Source organism: Nipponia nippon, unplaced genomic scaffold (assembly GCF_047370975.1).
Source record: "Nipponia nippon isolate SJK-2023a ecotype South Korea unplaced genomic scaffold, ASM4737097v1 scaffold_7, whole genome shotgun sequence".
Lineage (NCBI taxonomy): Eukaryota > Metazoa > Chordata > Aves > Pelecaniformes > Threskiornithidae > Nipponia > Nipponia nippon.
This window is the reverse complement of record NW_028262391.1, coordinates 13,715,718-13,732,975: the sequence shown is the minus strand read 5'-3', so window position 1 is coordinate 13,732,975 and position 17,258 is coordinate 13,715,718. Positions and strand designations below refer to the sequence as shown.

The window sequence follows — 17,258 nt, the reverse complement described above, 5'->3', positions numbered from 1 at the left end:
CTCCAGGGGCGGTGAGGGGGAGGGTGGGCCCCTGGGGCTGCGGGCCGGGGCGAAACCCTGAAGGAGGGGGTCACTCCTCGGGGGCGGGGGGTGCATTTTGCTGCCACTCTCACCCCCGGGGTGTCGGCACCCCGCCCCGGGGGGGTGAGGGAAGCGGCAGCAGCCGGGGCAGCTCCCCCGGCCCCACGGCGGAGGCAGGCGGGGGGGTGCGAGGGGCCGCGTCCCCCCGCGGAAAACCCCGCGGGGCGGGGCGGGGGCGCGGCCGGCAGGGGGCGCCCTTTGCGCGGCTTTAAAAGCTGCGCGGGGCGGCACGCGGGTGGCAGTGCGGGGCCGCCGGGTTCCCTCGCTCCCCTCGCAGTCACTCCTCCGCCGGCGCGGCGCGGAGTGGAGCGGAGCAGCCGCGCTCCCCCTCCCGGCCCGGCCCGGCTCCGCGCAGACATGGCCAGCGGGGGATTGCAGCTCCTGGGGTTCGTGCTGGCCTTCCTGGGCTGGATCGGCATCATCATCAGCACCGCCATGCCCCAGTGGAAGATGGCATCCTACGCGGGGGACAACATCGTCACGGCCCAGGCGCTCTACGAGGGGCTGTGGATGTCGTGCGCCATGCAGAGCACGGGGCAGATCCAGTGCAAGGTGTACGACTCGCTCCTCAAGCTGGAGAGTAAGTTGGGGCTGGGGGGTGCGGGGGTTGGGGTGCCCGCCCTGTTGGGACTGGGGGTGTCCGACCCGTCGGGTCATCCCCTCCGCCCCAGTGCCTCTCCCGCCGGGGCTGAGGGTACCGGTCCCGTAGGGTCATTACCCCCACGCCGGTGCCGGTCGTGGCGGGGCTCGGGCCGAAGTGCTGGGACTGGGGGTGCTAGACCTGTGGCCCCCCTCTCGCCCAGTGCCTGTCCCGCTGGGGGTGCCGGTGCCGCCAGGTCTCAAGGGCTCTGTCCGGTTGGAGCTATGCCGCCTGTCGCTTCGGGGTTGAAGGTGCGGGGCTAGAGGTCACCCATCGTCCCGTCGGGGCTCAGATGCGTGTCTCTTGGGGTTCCCCCGGTGGCTCTCCCCGCCAGGGCTGAGGGTGACAACCCTGGTGACTGTCCTTCGGGGCAGCCGGGGCTCTGCGGCGCCTGCTGGAGCGGCTCCCGCGGCGGTGCTGCCTCCCGGGGCGGGGAGCTGGGCCGGGCGGTACCCGGGGGGGAGCCGGCGCCGTTCCGCAGCCCCCTGCCCGCACGCCGGGTGCCCGTCCCGGGAGGGGAAGGATCGGATCCTCCACGTGTGTTCGGGAAAGCGCCGTGATTGCGAACAAGAGCTTTTGGCTGTAGAAGTTCAGACAGGGACTGCCTTCGTTGGGCATGGCTCAGCAGGAACAAAGTTCAGCAGCGGTGCTGAAGTGGTCTTTTCGAGCGCGAATCCTTTTCTTTCTGTGTTTGAGTGTTTTGGCCTTTTGTTCTCTGGGAAAGTCGCTGCTACTCCCGTGGGGCTTTTAAGCAAAGGGCTGGCAGGTGAGCTGGACTCTAAGCCCAGGTAGCACTGCCTGTAGTTTTTAGGCAGACCGGTACATCAGGGTAATATCTAGGTCTCTTGCCTTGTCCTGTGACGGCGAAGCCATCTCATGCATGCAGGAACTGCAGCCTGGCTTGCTGGGATGTCACTCAGGGAGGTCACGCCGAGCTGGAACCCCAGTGAGGGCTGTTGCTAGAGCACTGGAGCATATAACTTATGCTGACACCCAAAGGGGTTTAAAAAAAAAAATAAAATCATCCTTTCTCAATATCCCTCCCCTCATCCCGAGTCCAGTAGTGTCCTGGAACACCTTCATCCTTCTCCCTCCCTGATTAATGAAATAATAATTGCCACCTTGGTCACCTCTGGACAGGCAGTTTCACATAAACCGGGGACCATTGGGAGGATCCCCAAGTGAGATTGTCACCAACCCTTCCTGTGTGTCACGCAGCGAAGCCGGACACCCCGGGCCCCACCTTCACCCTAGCCCACATCAATCACTCCTGCTCCCTTGTCTCGAACACCCGTGGGCCCTGCAGCTGGCAGAGGCGCAAATTACTCCCTTCAGGAGTGCGGTGCACCCACTCAGCACTAACAGGGTGCAGGGCTGTGGATAATCAGGGCTGGGCTAAGCACACAGTCCGGGGTGGTTTGAATAGTTATTATGTATAAGCTCAGCTTCAAGCCTCTTATCTCGCACTGGGGGTGGGGGGTGAAGATGCCAGCAGGGCTGAGGAATCTCCAGCCACCCCCTGGATGGCTTGCGAAAGGTAAACTTGCCTCGGGGGCTGTGTGGCTGCAGCCCATTGTGCTGTAAATGGGACCTGCCCGCAGAATCAGATGCGGAGCCTGCCTTGAACAGACTCTTAAAAACCTGCCCCGGGACCTCCAGCCCTGCCCCATTCATGGCTGAGTGCTGGAAACCAGCTGCTCCCCTCACCTTTGTCCTGCAAACAATAAGGGCTCTTCTCTTCCCGGACTACGGGGGAGGGAGGTGAGAGGTGCCAGGGACCGGGGCTGAGCTGTTAGTGGCCTTTTGTGCTCCTACAGAGCCCCTGGCCCTGCAGGACACACTTCCCTGCAAATTCCCAGGAAGCCCAAGAAATATGGAAATCACAGGGCATGTTTTCCTCGTTGGGAAAGCCAGTTAGGACTGGCTAAATCACTGTTTGTTCTTTCGGTACCCCAGCTTGTGCCTTTCCCGCTTGAAAGCAGATGATGCCTAGGGACATACACCTTGCCTGCTGTTTTCTTTTTCCTGGTCTCCCTTCAAGGTCTTGCATAGGCTTGGGCAGGGACCAGCAGTGCTGCTTTGGGTGGAGGTGCGAAAACCCTCCCATTTACAGCCAATTCAACAGCCGCGCCCTGAGACAGGTGCAGCTGTGCAGGGGGAGCTCCCTTACTGCATTCGTTTGTCATGGTGAAGGTGGCACAGCTCTGCGGGCAGAAGAACTTCTGCCTGGCCATGCTTTCCACCCAGAGCTTCACATGTCCTGAATGCTCTGAGCCACGTGTCAGAGCCTCATGCACTGATGGGAGAGGTTCAGATCTGCATTGCTTTGTCCCCATAGAACGGACTGAGTCTCCTCACACCTGGAGTAATTCATGGTTGTGGGAATGCTGGAAAGCTTTGCCAGCAAGCTTTTGGGTATCTGGTGGCTATTGCCATTCCTCTAGATGTGTCAGTGTTTGGCTGCTTGGACTGATGCTGCATGACAGAGATGGGGTTGGCACAAGCTTATGAGCACTGTTAGCCAACTGAGGGGCCTCCAGCTTCCCGTGTGGCCGCGCTGCTGGAGTGCACCCATGCTGGCACTTCTCCCGCAGCTGCGTTCAGCTGAGGGCTTATGTCAGTGCTCCTATTCAGGCAATAGAAAGGCTGCGTTTTGCTGGCTTACGTGAAAAGCTGTGCGTGGCCACATGCAGACATAGAGGCAACAAAAGCCACCCTTGCAACAAGGCTTTGTTGCACAGCCTCAGCATTGTTCTTGTAGCCCTCCAGCATCGTCCATGGAGCTTAGGTCAGCTTTGTGCTCCTCCGGTGTCTCAGGGGGATGGTCTCAGACAAGAGGGAGAAGGGGTCCTGGTACCTGTCTCTGGAAGCTTTCAGCTGCACCTAACCACACTCTCCTGTTAAAAGCAGAGGTTGTTCTTGGTCCTGTCTAGGCTGTTTTAGCTGAAGATACTTATTGCCCTGTTTGGTTTTGCTGGGAGAGGTTCTGTGCTTGAGACAAGCTGAGACTCATCTACCACTTCATCACCAAACCTAGTGCATCCACAATGAGCCTTTGTGCCCTAGCCCAGAAAATAAACAAGGGTGTGGATGCCCTCTGGGTCAAACAGCATCACTGAAATGTGAAATCTTCCCTCCTACATCTTTACCACCCTGGCTGATCCTGTTCCAGGAGCTGGGGAAGAGGATGGGTGGGGGGAAGGAAGGGTTCATGCTCAGGTTACTGCTGCTCTGTCGTGATGTTGGGGGAGTTGGGAGGGTGGCCCATGGAGGGACGAAGCTATAGCAGGAGGCACAAATGTGTCCAAATAGTTGGTCAGCTCTCTTAATCTTTAGATCTGGAGTAAGCAGGTAGAACTTGCTGGTATCTGTGCTTTCATGTGGGTTAAGGGTTAATTTGCTACCATGTTTCTCAATCCCTGTTCCTTCCTCATGAAAAATCATGATTGAGTGATAAAGCAGTCTCACTACTTGTGCTGGGCTTTGAGAAGGTAGAGGGTTACTTGGAATGCCACCAAGGCTGTTCCTGAGGCTGTTCCTGTGCGGTGCCCTGTTGTGTCTGCAAGAGGGGATGGGAAGCTGTTGCAATGCACTGGCTTTATTGCTCTACAAGCAGCTTCTAAGCAGCTTTAGTAGCTTGTGTTACTATGTGTTACTAAATCTCTTGGTAAGGGAATTTCCAGGCTTCGTGGGAAAACAGGCTGCCCAGGTCTCCTCTGACCAGGAGTCTGGAAATGGTGGTACTATGTGTTGTTGCCTGTCTTACCAGCAAGCTTTCTCTACTCTTTGAGTGATTGCAGGAGGGCATCAAACCTTATTTGCTTTGGGGTAGGCAGAGTACAAGGCCACTGTCCCCTTCTGAACTTGTCTCTTTTGCACTGGACATGCAGTGAGGACTTGCCAGCCTTCCCATTTCAGCAAGAAACATAGCCCTGTCTGAGTCTGCGTGCTGCCCAGATTCCTCTGTACAGTCTTCTAGGCTCGTGGGGAGGTGGTTTGACGGAGTCCACACTGGAATATCTGATGGTGATGGGTGTGCATGTCTTTGCAGGGGCCAGTAAGGGGGTTGAAAGCCTCCAAGCCATTAGCAGGCTTTTGGGTCAAGCTGGAATGACTGCAAATATGAGAGATGTTTGCTGGCTACTTCAGGAGCTAATATTGCTTGCTCAGATCTTCATTGCCTTGACTGCTGCACGAAAGTAACTTTCACATGCTGGCAGGGTAGAACAGCAGGATCTCAGATCCTGCTCCTTCAAGGAGATTCAGCTTTCATGAAACCCCAGTGGGAAGGCTTTGCAGGCTGCTGACTTCTTGGAGGTGGACAGTGTAACATGCTTCCTGTACTACAGGGGTGCTTGTAACTCCTGGGGAGCTTCCCTTGCAGAGACTAGAGGGAGCTGCACAGCATCTTTCACCTGTATTCTGTCATCACTTGGTTGCATGGAGGCCCAGGGGAGGGAAGAAAAAGTTCATCATTTAATACAGACAAGGCAGTCAATGAGCATCCCTATCAGAAAATAATCTGCACACAGAGTTATTGCAGCAATTTTGCATTACAGACAGGCATTACAAAAATCCCATGGCACTTGCCCAACAGCTTTTCTATAATGTGAATGATATAAACAGAATAAATAAGGAAATGTGATGACAGAAAAATAACCTCAAACATATGGCGGTGAAGTCCTTTTTTTATAACTAAGCAGTTGCCAGGAATTACTTCTGTGTCAGGTAATGATAGTTGTGGGAAGGAAAAAGTCTTATGTAGGCTCCAGATAAACTGCATCATGTAGTTTGTGTCCAAACCCACTAACAATAAGTCAGAGCTGTTTGTTAGCATGTTTTAAAAAAGAGGGTTTCATTATGTGAAACAGGTGTGAGTTGCTATGTCATTTTTATGGACTTACACAGTATTTTACGGCTTGCAGAATTCACATTTGTTATTAACTGTCCTCAGTAGTTTTAAGCCTCTGTCCTTTACTTGCTGCTTTCTTGCTCTAGGCTTTTCATTCAAGGTCTCTCATTACTAACCAGCAATAAAAAGGCTTGGCTTCCAAGTCAATAGTTGTTTATATTGACAAAATCCTGTTGCCTTCTGACAGCTGTTGTTGGTTGTGTTGTGGTTTAACTGGGCAGGCAGCTAAACACCACACAGCCTCCCCCCCGCAGTGGGATGGGAGAGAGAATTGGGGGGGAAATGAAAGTAAAATTCATGGGTTGAGATAAGACAGTTTAATAGGACAGAAAATGAAAATAATAATGATAAAAGAATATTCAAAATAAGTGATGCACAATGTGATTGCTCACTGCCTACTGATGGATTCCTAGCCAGTTCTTGAGCGGTGGTTGCCACCACCCGGCCAACTCCACTCAGTTTATATACTGAGCATGACATTGTATGGTATGGAATAGCCCTTTGGCCAGTTTGGGTCAGCTGTCCTGGCTGTGCCCCCTCCCAGCATCTTGCTGACAGGGCATGGGAAGCTGAGAAGTCCTTGACTAGCATAAGCACTACTTAGCAACAACTAAAACATCAGTGTGTTATCAACGTTATTGTCATACAAAATCCAAAACACAGCACTGTACCACCTACTAGGAAGAAAATTAACTCTACCCCAGCTGAAACCAGGACAGGGTGCCAGGCCAGTTTGTCTTGCCTTCTGCAGCACTGTAGGGCTCCCAAGACTGCCTGGGCTTTCTGACAGCCATGGTGTATGGCGTGGGAGGCCACAAGCGTTTCGCTACCTGTTCCTGTTGGCGAGACAGTTGCAGCAGCAAGGACTGTGGGGGAAATCCTGTTTCTCTCTAATATGATAGAAGTTGTAAAGTTAAATAGCTGTAGAGTACTTCTGCTTGTTGTTTGTAGCCAGTCCTGTTTAGCAGGTTAAGACAATATTATATCATTTGGGGAATATTAAAGCGCTTGGAAAGGCCCACACGAACAACAGAACTGATATTAAACTATCTTTCCCAGGCTCCGGATCTGCAGCTTCCATTGACAATGTGGTTGTTAATGTGTACATAATAACTAATAGCTTGTATGATGATTAACCGCAGTCAATGTACTGCACACATTGCAAAAGTGGTAGGAGGACAAAAGCTCTGCCTCCCAGCATGTGCTATGAGCACAGGGCAGCCAGGCCAGGCAGAGGGGAGGATGGTTGGCTAATACCGTCATGTCACATTAAAACTTCTTGGGATAAAGAGGAGAGTCTGTTCTGCAAATGCTTCAACCTGTTTTTCTGTCCTACTGAAAGTTTCTTAAATGCCTCTGTCCTCTTATGCCATGGAGCCATGGATAAGAGAGGGGTGAGGACACCAGGAGATGTCCCTCCAGGGTCTGCTGCTCAAAGTGGGCAGCCCTGGGAAATGCTCACAATGCTGCTTGTTGCTTGGCTGCTTCTGCAAAGATGTTGTGGCATGCATCCAGTTAATACTTGTCCATCTTGAGATTTTAGCAGGTTTCATAGCTAGGTCTTCTGAGGTCATAGAAACTTTTTCAAGCATCTTCCTGTGTTTGTCACTTAGTACTGTGTTTGAAGGCGAAAGGTCTCTTCCCACCGTTATAACTAGTTTTCTAGTTGTTTGAGATAACATTTCATATTTTCAGCCTCATGAAAGAACTCTTTCAAAACCTTGTCCTATAGAGTAATTTCTTCTGCAGCAAGACTAAGCCCAACTTACTGTAGACTTAATGAAATGGATTTGGTACCTCTGCAGAAAATGTCCTTTCCCATACAAAGCATGACCTAGTGTTCAGCTATTGGCCTCTCCAGAGCTGCTGCTGTAAAGCACAATTTAGCCTTAAATGTATGGCAGCTGAATTGGTTGTCTGGGTGGTAACCTGTCAGCTGAGGTCTTTCTGAAAATTGGCATAACTTTTGTAAGCTAGAGATTATTTTTAGAGTGTAATCTCTGGCATTGGAGATAAATCTCTTTAAAATGTGCTTGGATACTGCTGTTGTGATTTATGCTAAAGTGATAAATGGCTTTGTAAATGGGTTTCTGCAATCAATGCAGCAGATGGGTTTTGATTAACACCTGGGCAGTGCAGAGGTGTGTCACCCTTCCCCTTGGAAGGAACTGAAAGAAGACATTTAGCCAAGCTGATTGTGGGATTTTTCTCAAGAAAGCCAAGACTCTCTTCTTAAGAAAGTGTGTCACTTCCTATTGCCCTGGATATTGCCTTTTCATTGTATTGCTTTAACTGGTTTCATAATCTATTTACAGAACAATAGAGTTGTGTATATAGAGGCTGGTCCAGATCTGTTCTAAAGCAGAACTAGAGCCTGATAGCCTGTTGTGTGGGTCACAAGAATCTTCCTGCACAAGCAGTGCTGTGGGGCAAAGTGTAGTGGAGAAGCTGCAGAGGATGGGTGTGTGGCTGGGCCAGCATTAGATTTGAACTCCTCTCTGGTTCAGATTGAACCAAAGAGCCTGTTGTTGTAGCACAGGCTCTCATGGGTTCACCATACCAGTGCTGAGTGCTGACTGATAAGTTTGCAGGTGCTCTGTTGTAGGCTTAAACCTTGCAGCTGTGGTTGTCCAAGCTGGAAGTGCTTTGCAGTGCTCTAGCAGAATGCAGTTGGTGTGCTTTCTGTGGGGTGAGCTCCAGACTTGGGAACAGGTTCTGGTGATACTTTGCTAAAACTGTACAGGTGTCACTGCTAGATAACCTTCTGTGTCAGGGGACACTTTTGCCTTGGTTACAGCATGCTCCTGGGAGCTTGTTCCTTTAATTAACCAGCCCTGTTTATACCCAGATTGTAACAGGACTGTATATTAAAATCCATGCTGTTCAAACAAACCTGATTTGCCAGGCAATAAAGCTCAGGCTCTTATTTCACTGCTATTCAGGTGTTTTGTCACCTCAGGTTTTTTCAGTAATGACTTAATTTATATCATTATTTTCTTTCTCTGTTGATATCAAGAAAATCTGAACTCAGTAGCTCACCTGCATAGGGTTAGTGTGTCTATGCCTTCAGATGAGTCAATATAAAGCCAGATCTTGGGTTAAAGTACATCGAGTCTGTCTGCTGAGAAGCCAGGCAAATACAACCCTTGCCTATGGGAGGCATCACTCGATGCTCCAATTCTTCAAAAGCACAAGAGGCTCTTAAAACATTTGAATATCTTTGAGTCTAATAAGCTAAATATTTTAGGCAGGGAAAAAAAAAAACCTTATTTTTCCCTTGGCTGGGAAAATCCTGTTTCTGTTATAATTGTATTTTTGTACCCTCTGGGACTCAAACTGAGGATTTAATGCAGAAATATCTAAATCAGCACTGAGGTAGTTGTATAAGAGACAGGTTTTGGAAGTGTTGAGCAATAAAGGGGCCTTGCTGTCCCTGCGGGACTATTCATATGTATGGCGCTATTCATATTAAAACATGTGCTTAAATGCTTTGTCAAGGTACAGCCTAAATCTGAATACTTCTTTTGATAAACAGATATGCCCTTCCAATTGAGATTCAAATGATCAAGGAACAAGAGATGTCTGAGGGCAATTCCCAGGTCATTTCCTGCAAAGAGCTGCATGCCCTTGTTTGCCATGCATCTTAGAAGAGATTGAGAGTCCTCTGATCCTGATGCATGACAGGCTCTTGGAGCTTAAAGCTAAAAAGGAATGTCTTGCTTGGTTGTATCCTGTGTAACATGGAGCAGAATATTTTGACACATGGTTACTGAGCCCAGTAATTTGAATTTCTATTTGTATCTTGAGTTTTCTTTGTGGTAACTTAAATCCTAATGTCTTCTAGGCAGTCTGCAGGCCACACGGGCTTTGATGGTGGCTGCAATACTCCTGGGCCTTGTAGCTGTATTTGTTGCTGTGACTGGCATGAAATGCATGAAGTGCATGGAAGATGACCAGGTGAAGAAGATGCGGATGGCTGTCTTCGGTGGGGTTATCTTCATTATTGCAGGTTGGTAATGTACAGATGTGTTTAATATTAAATGTGCCATTTCCTGAATGGTATTTCTCCTGCATAGGGTGTGAGAGGATGGGGAGGGCTTACTGTCATTGCTCCAAGAGCATTTTGGGATGGGAATTCCCTAGCAAACTTTGGCATAGTAGCTGCTGGTTATCTGAGGCACCAAACGGGTGTCTTGGCACTAGCATGATGCTTTCTATGTGGACTGCATGCCTTCCATCTCTATTAGTAGAGCTGAGTTTGACCTGTATGCCCTGCTTCAGTGAAAGGCTGTCAGCAGTCCTGCTTTTGGTGCAATGTAACTGTGGGTGACATCAAATCCTTTCTTAATTTCTCTCCCAACCAGCACTAAGTAACAGCTCGGATCTTCCCAGGGTAGCAGCAGTTCAGCATCACTCCAGATTCTGGTTATGCTGCACACAATTTTTGCAGTGATTTTGTTTATTTTGGGTTTCTTCTTAATAAGGCATGACATTGTGTTCCCTTTGTGTGCAGGTTTGGCAGCGCTGGTGGCCACGTCATGGTATGGCAACAGAGTGGCTCGGGCCTTTTATGACCCTTTTACTCCTGTCAACACCAGGTACTGACCCATTTGATATAACACTGTAGTATAGCATGACAAATGTTCACAGGCCTTAGTTTTGAGTAGCAGTGGCTCAAAACAAAGAAGGGAATTTAATTTCCTGAGCTAGCTGGGTTGGTTTCATACTGTGCAGAAGGAGCATTAGGACCAGATCTCATCATCCATATGGCTCTTGAAGCGAAGACTTAAGGCAGCATCACTGCCAGAGACCTAACTGAGAAGAGGAGGCTGAGGGGACACCATATTGCTCTCTACAACTACTTGAAAGGAGGGTTGTAGCAAGGTGGGGGTCAGTCTCTTCTCCCAAGTAACAAGTGACAGGACAAGAAGAAACGGCCTCAAGCTGTGCCAGGGTGGTTTAGATTGGATGCTAGGAAAAACTTTGTCACTGAAAGGGTGGTCAGGCACTGGAACAGGCTGCCCAGGGAAGTGGTTGAGTCTCCATCCCTGGAGGTATTTAAAAGACAGGTAGATGTGGTGCTTGAGGACATGGTTTAGTGGTGGACTTGGCAGTGATAGGTTAACAGTTAGACTCGATGATCTTAAGGGTGTCTCCCAACCTAAATGATTCTATGATTCTAACTGCTGTGACTTCTGCATTTTTCCTCCACTAAATGCTTAAAGCCTGGTTTGCACAGAGCTTGGCCCTGCTGCAGCTGTGCAGGGTGAACTAACAGACTGGACTAACCCAGTGTGCAAACATCCAGGCTTTGAGGGTTAGGAGAGACTTCAGCTGGAATCCCCATTTTGGCTCCCTTTTGCTTTGTGTGGACATGCTAACGCTGTAATCCAGAGGCATTACTTGTAGTATTCACTTTCTTCCTTGTTTCTCCCCCAGATTTGAGTTTGGATCAGCTCTCTTCATTGGCTGGGCAGCTGCTTCTCTGGCCATGCTGGGGGGAGCCTTCCTCTGCTGCTCCTGTCCACGGAGAGAAACTTCATATCCACCCAGCCGAGGCTATCCAAAAAATGCCCCCTCCACAGGGAAGGATTATGTATAATGAAACAAAGAAGAGGAACTGCCAGCACTGGTAGTGAAAGCATTTTGGAGAGGACACTACAATGCTACTGTCCTGAGCAGAGTTCAGACTCTAGGTTCTACCTTCCTCTTCTCCCAAAAATGTGTATATTTTTGTAATCCTCTTTGCTACTGGACATAACTTCTCCTTTCTCTCCCAGCCCATGGAGGAAGGCTAGCCTAGATTCATAGGTATTGCCACTGGAAAGATGAAACCTCCAAGCTTGGGTTAAGTTTAGTATTTGGGAGTAAAAGGGAAAAATGATACTGTTTTTTAGATGGCTGTTGGTGCTTTTTTAGTTGTTTTTTAAAAAAATAGATGGTAACAATTCAGTCCCATATCCCATTAAGTTAGAGCCCAGTGTGGCGTGTGTAGAAATTAAAGGAACATATATTATATACAAAGTGATGAAACCAATAGCTTAAGGGGAAACATAATGTTAGGGAAAAGACTTTACATGTAGGAATGTTTGAAGAGATCTAAAGTGCTCTTGTACTGTTGTCTTGGCATCATCTTCAGCACCCTCCTTTCTGTGCAGATTGGCATGGCAAAGGGTCAGACACAATTAAATTGCTGTTACTTAAATTGAAATCTGTAACTGTCCATGTGCATGCTGTTGGCCAACAGAAGATGCAGTGTAAAGTGGCTTGGCTTAACTGTATGTCATCACTCTTTTGACAAGATCTTGTAAGTTGATTGTGTCTGAGCCAAAGGCTGCAGAATCGTAACTACAGAGGTTAGGAAACTCCCAAAGCAGCTGCAGGTTTCCCTGATGCCACGGAAGAGCTAAAGAAAATGACTGCCTTCTGTTTTCACTGGGTGTCTCCGGTGGGGCTGTTGCTGCAGTTCTGTAGACACCAAGTGCTGCCAGTGATTGTTTCTCCATGTTTCCACCCTAAAGCTTGAAGCTTTATCCCCTTCTGTGTGTTACAGGCCACTTCTTAACAAACTCTCCTAATTCCTTGAGTCTTTCTCATTTGGGCTTAGTTACTGATCTCGGTTTGCCTTATGCAGCTAAATGTGTTAAACCGAACTGAATGCACTGCCACTCCCTGATGTTTCCCCAAGGATACCTCACATGCTGCCATTTGATCCTGTCTTTTTTCTTGTAAACACTTTCAGTGATGATATGAAGGCAAATTCCAAGGAAACTGACCCAAAGGTTATGGCATTTTCTTTTAATTCAAGCTCACCAAAGAGGAAGAAACTAGCATTTTAAAGATAAAACCATCCTTGCATATTAAGTCATATCTTAAAAAAAAAAATGCAGCTCATCAAAGGTTCCCAACCCTTCCTCTGAAACACTAAGTCAGTCACTTGGTGTTTGACTAACACTGGCTGAGGCTGTCTGGAGTTAGGTCTCGTAATACCTAGAAGGATGGTACCAGTTCTCCAAAGCTCAACCTTGCTTTTTCTATGGAAAGAAACTGGTTGCTTCTGACCAGGCTTTATAATTGTGTATGTATTCAGAGGCATCAGATTTCTTGATTTCCTTCTGCAGGCAGGGAGAGCCTCTGGGGCTGAGCAATGTGCAACCATGGTGTTGGTTTGTATAAACCTTGTATGTCTGTCTGACCTGACTCTCTGCAACATGAATCAAAGTTACTAAAAGAAACCAACCAGAGCATATGCTTCAGGCTTGAGTTGATGTTGGCCTGTACTTGGAGCTGGGTCATGTGGCTTCCACTTCTCCATGGGGAACTGCCTGTGCTGCACAGCAGCTGTCTCATGAGACCTTGTCTTAGGAGGTGGCAGCTTGGGTCCCATTAAAGAGCTCCTGAAGTCTGTGCTTTTGTATTTGCATTAACCCTGAGCCAGGGAGCAGATGCTTGTATTGGGAACTTGTATAAAGTGTTTAAACAATTTCAATAAATTGACTTTTTTAAGGAAAATCAGACTGTATTACTTCATTTCTTTGAGCAGAACTTGGACAGTGTGCATGGAAGAGAAGAGGGGGGCTTGGCTTTTGGGAGCCTGCTTGCCAGGATGGAGCTTGTTTTAGCAATGTGTATCTATAGCAGACATAGGTGGGGACAGATCTTCTGCAGTGAGTCAGGCAGTTGTGGCCTCTGGCAGAAACTCGCCCAGTAATCTGCTATGATTGCAGCTCAGGAATGAGAAGGTCTGCTCCTCAGCAAGGCCAGCTGCACCCTGGGTGGAGCAGGAATGGGCAGGGGGAAGGCAGATGGCTCCCTTGCAGGGGAGTGGGAGCTGCAGGAATGGGGAAGGGATGGGGTGTGGAGCCAAGGCTTTCCCAGGAGAGGTGCTCTGTGTTGCAGGAGTGTTTTGCTATCTGTAGCTTTATCTGAGGTAGCCACAGCCTGCATGTACCCTATCTGCACAAGATGCTCTGCCTCCAGAGCAGGAAGAGACCTGCTGATTTCTGTCTCAAACTCTTAACATATAATTCCTTGATATTTCTGGATTAACAGGATCATGAAGAGATGGGCCATGGGAGGATCCATATCACTCTAAAGCTCCTTTGGGAGGATACTGTGCTTTTCCCAGCTGTGCAATGAGCACAACCAGTCAGGTGGACCATTTTTGCAGGCTAGGTAGAGAATGGTTCCAGTTGGGGATGGTTTCTTCTAACCTGCACTGATACCTCCCCAGGGTAGCAAAGCTCTATCCCTGTTGCTTATACCTGGCTGGCCTGGAAACCTTTTTCCATTCACCAGGGCTCTTGTGTTCATCCCTTTCATATTTTCAAGTACATGTGATGAGAGGCAAACTTTATTTCAAACATTTTCTTAAGCTCAGTCAAGGAGCTGCCTCTTCTATTCCCTCACTCTCGAAGGGATGTTTGCTTTTGTAATTACAAACAAAAGAAATAGTGCTAATTAGGCCTTGTAAAGCTGGCAGAGCAAAACAGCCAGACATGTGGCTGGCTGAGTGAGCTTGCTGTGCCTGGAGCAGACTGGTTGCCTGGCATAGTTTGGGGTCTATGGTCATTCTTATTCCAACCTGTCAATTAGTAAAGGATTTCCATTGAGATTAATTTTTTCCCATGTTTTCATGCTTGCTCCCTCTCCAAGGACTTTTGCAAGTTCTACTCTGAAGTTTCCTGGGCAGAAGAACAGGGAAGGAAAGCAATCCCATCGATAAAATGGTCAGTAGGATTTCTCTGCTGTTGGCAAAAATAGGCCACTGCAGGATACACAGATCTGTGTGAGGCCAGCACACAGGAAGGAGCCAGAGGCTAGCTTGTTTGTTTGCTATGCTTTTAATGTGACAAAATTCACAGCCAAACTTTCATTTGGATATGGTTTGTGGATTGCCAGCAGGCTGGCTGGAAAGACAAGGATGAAGTTTGGGGATAAACATTGTTTCATATGGCTTGTGATCCTAATTCTTGTCCAGTGGTGACAAGGGGCAGTATCTCTTGGAGGGCTGATGTCTCCAGAGATGACCCTGACCCTGCTTGGAAGGAAGCTTTCCAACCCTTTTTCCCTGCCTTTCATGTGTGATCATGCAATTCCACTTGGCCATGTTTTCTACAGCCCTTTGGCTATCTCTGCTGTAGGTTGCATAGAAAAGGAATAACATGGGTTGAAAGTTGGGGGAGAGTTTCCCACTGGATTTCAATTCTTGCATGTGACTGACATTCCTGCTGCTAAAGCCATCTTGCAATGAAATGATGGCATTTGTCTGTACAGACAATGGGAACTTTGACTGCTTCTTGGCATCTTCTTCCACACCATATTTATTATTCACATGGTGCCAGAGCTATGTATACTGTGCAGGGAACTTCACTGTCAGTGGGAATTACATGCTCATTTATATTGCTTAGATATTTCAAAGCAGTAAGAGAGCTCAAGATGTTTTTGGAATAGCATCAGCCTGTTGGATTTCTTGGCTTCTCCAACTCGATAATTTTAAGAAACTGTCTGCGCTAATGCCTTTATCAGATTCAGTTTCTGATTTACACATGAGCTGCTTATAATAAATCTGCCTTTGTTTTCTGTACTGCTCTGAGCACATAGATATAGTGTATTGAAGCACTGAAAACTCTGACAATGGAGATCCCAGAAATAACCAATAGAGCTGGTGACAAAAAATGTTTGTGAAATATTCATACAAGTTCAGAATCTTTTTTAATATAAGGCAGAAGGAGAAGTAATGGCATTACTGAGGGAAAGAAGTTAATGCAGCACTTCTGCTTAAGAGCAAACCCCAGAAATGCCAGTAGCTTCCTGAAGTTGCTCAGATGTAGCAGATTTACAAATCTAGATAAGTAACCAGACTGAAAGAGCTTGAGCCTTTGTCCTGAGCGTGAAGACATACGGAATAACACTGAGGCAGCCAATGATAGCATTGACAGTGATGTAAAATTGTCTCGGTGTTTTCGCAAAGGATATCTAAAAGATGCCAACAGTAGCAGCATCTTCTTTCAGGGTCTTATACCTCTGTCTACCTGAAAAGGCATCCCACAGAGTCAGCTCTTTGCACAGTGGCAGGGCTGCAGTCAAATCTTGCAATGTAAGATATCGCAAGTGGCCAAACAGTCCTGCCAGCAAGTAGCACCTATATGCGTGTGTACACCATCAGGATTTCTCCCCCACGATGCTGTTTGCCCACCACCTTAGCACCCACCGACTGGCAGAGGAGATGGCTGGCATCACACAGAGCAGAGGGGTGCAAGTGGGTTCCCTCTCTCCTTGCCCACAGGAATGGCTGCTGTGAGATAAGATAGAGTAGAGGAGACCCTGCCACCTCAGGAACTCAGATCTCTCTACCTGCATCCACAGAGGGAGCTTGTAACTGCCTGTGACTGCATTTCTGTCTGCTCTTCTTGAGGCTTTTTCATTCCTTCTTCCTCTTCAACCTGCATGGGTCTTATTACTTAGACCCCACCTATGAAGGGTTTGCCTCTCACAAAGTCCCTCTAAATTTTCTGTAAGCCCCACCACCATAATCAAGAAAAATTCCTCTTCTCAGCTACTCTGTTCAGATGTCTGTTGTCCCTGCAGAGGTGCCAGAGGAATAGGATCGCTCTTCACAGACCTGGTCCAGGTGCACTCATTTTTCAGAGAGTGCTGCAGTTTACCCCATCAGCCACAGAGTCATAACAACCGCATGTTTCAGCTGGGGCTTTGCATCCAACTGGGCAACTGAGCTGGACTTTCCAAACTGGCCCATTGATTGCAGCACAAAGAGCGTTGCAAGGATTTTCTCATTATCCCCCTTCATTAGACTCTTCATTCCTCCAATCCCACTGCCTCTTCAATTTGTCTGGTTGCTGTTTCCCTGCTTCTAGAAGTCCAGCCTGTGACAAGGAGCTCGATCTTCTATAGCACATTGCTTTTGACCCTATCTGCAGTTCCCGGAGAAGTCCTGCATGCTATGGCATCTGCATCACTGAGCAGAAAGGGAAAAACACTCCTTTGTTGAGCCTCATGTGCTCGATTGGAAAACATCCCAACTCCTACAGCTTTTCCAGAAAAGCCCTGCCTGGATTCCTAGCATACTGCATCAGGGACTTGGTGTTTCTAGGGTCTACATTTCCTATGGAGACCTGCCGGAGACACCAGGAGCCCCTGAGCATGGGAACCTGTGGGCACTTCTGCTTTGCTGCCACAGGGGCTGCAAGCAGATGCCAGCTGGTGGGTCCTGCCCGGGCTGTGGACCAAGCACTGGGCAACCCATCTGCTAGGTTTGCCTTGAGGCAGAGAAACTGCCCTCCACTCCTGTCTGGTTCACCAGCCAGGCCCAGGAGCAGGTTTCATGTCAGGAACCTGAATTTTGATATTAAGTTTCCCATATTTAGGTATTTTTGTGTGTTCAGCTTTTGCCTTGCTCTGAAACTGGGGTCTGCTCCCCTTCTACCCTCCCTCTCTACAGTTGTCCAGGTCCTCCTCCTTGAGGAAGGACTTTTCCAAAGTCCTTGCATCACCAAGTCCATCTGACCATACCAGGCTGTTCCTGACTGGCACAGCTGGGCTGGGTTGGATGAACTGGTGGCACATTGTGTCTGGGACATTGCACAAGTCCTGTTCTTACCATGA

The 17,258-nt window shown here is 48.5% G+C and overlaps 1 protein-coding gene across 1 annotated transcript; it reads left to right on the top strand.

Annotated features, from left to right (window-relative positions):
- Positions 1-311: 311 nt before the first annotated feature.
- Positions 312-13,150, top strand: CLDN1 (claudin 1). The gene is made up of 4 exons (XM_009468452.2): positions 312-661; positions 9,478-9,642; positions 10,147-10,231; positions 11,073-13,150. The coding sequence occupies exons 1-4, from the start codon at positions 439-441 to the stop codon at positions 11,233-11,235; spliced, it is 636 nt and encodes a 211-aa protein (XP_009466727.1). The 5' UTR covers positions 312-438; the 3' UTR covers positions 11,236-13,150.
- Positions 13,151-17,258: the final 4,108 nt, after the last annotated feature.

Coding starts and splice junctions, on each gene's coding strand:
- CLDN1 (XM_009468452.2), top strand. CDS start 439: ATGGCCAGCGGGGGATTGCAGCTCCTGGGGTTCGTGCTGGCCTTCCTG. Junction 662..9,477: donor CTCGCTCCTCAAGCTGGAGA/GTAAGTTGGGGC, acceptor AATGTCTTCTAG/GCAGTCTGCAGGCCACACGG. Junction 9,643..10,146: donor GGTTATCTTCATTATTGCAG/GTTGGTAATGTA, acceptor CTTTGTGTGCAG/GTTTGGCAGCGCTGGTGGCC.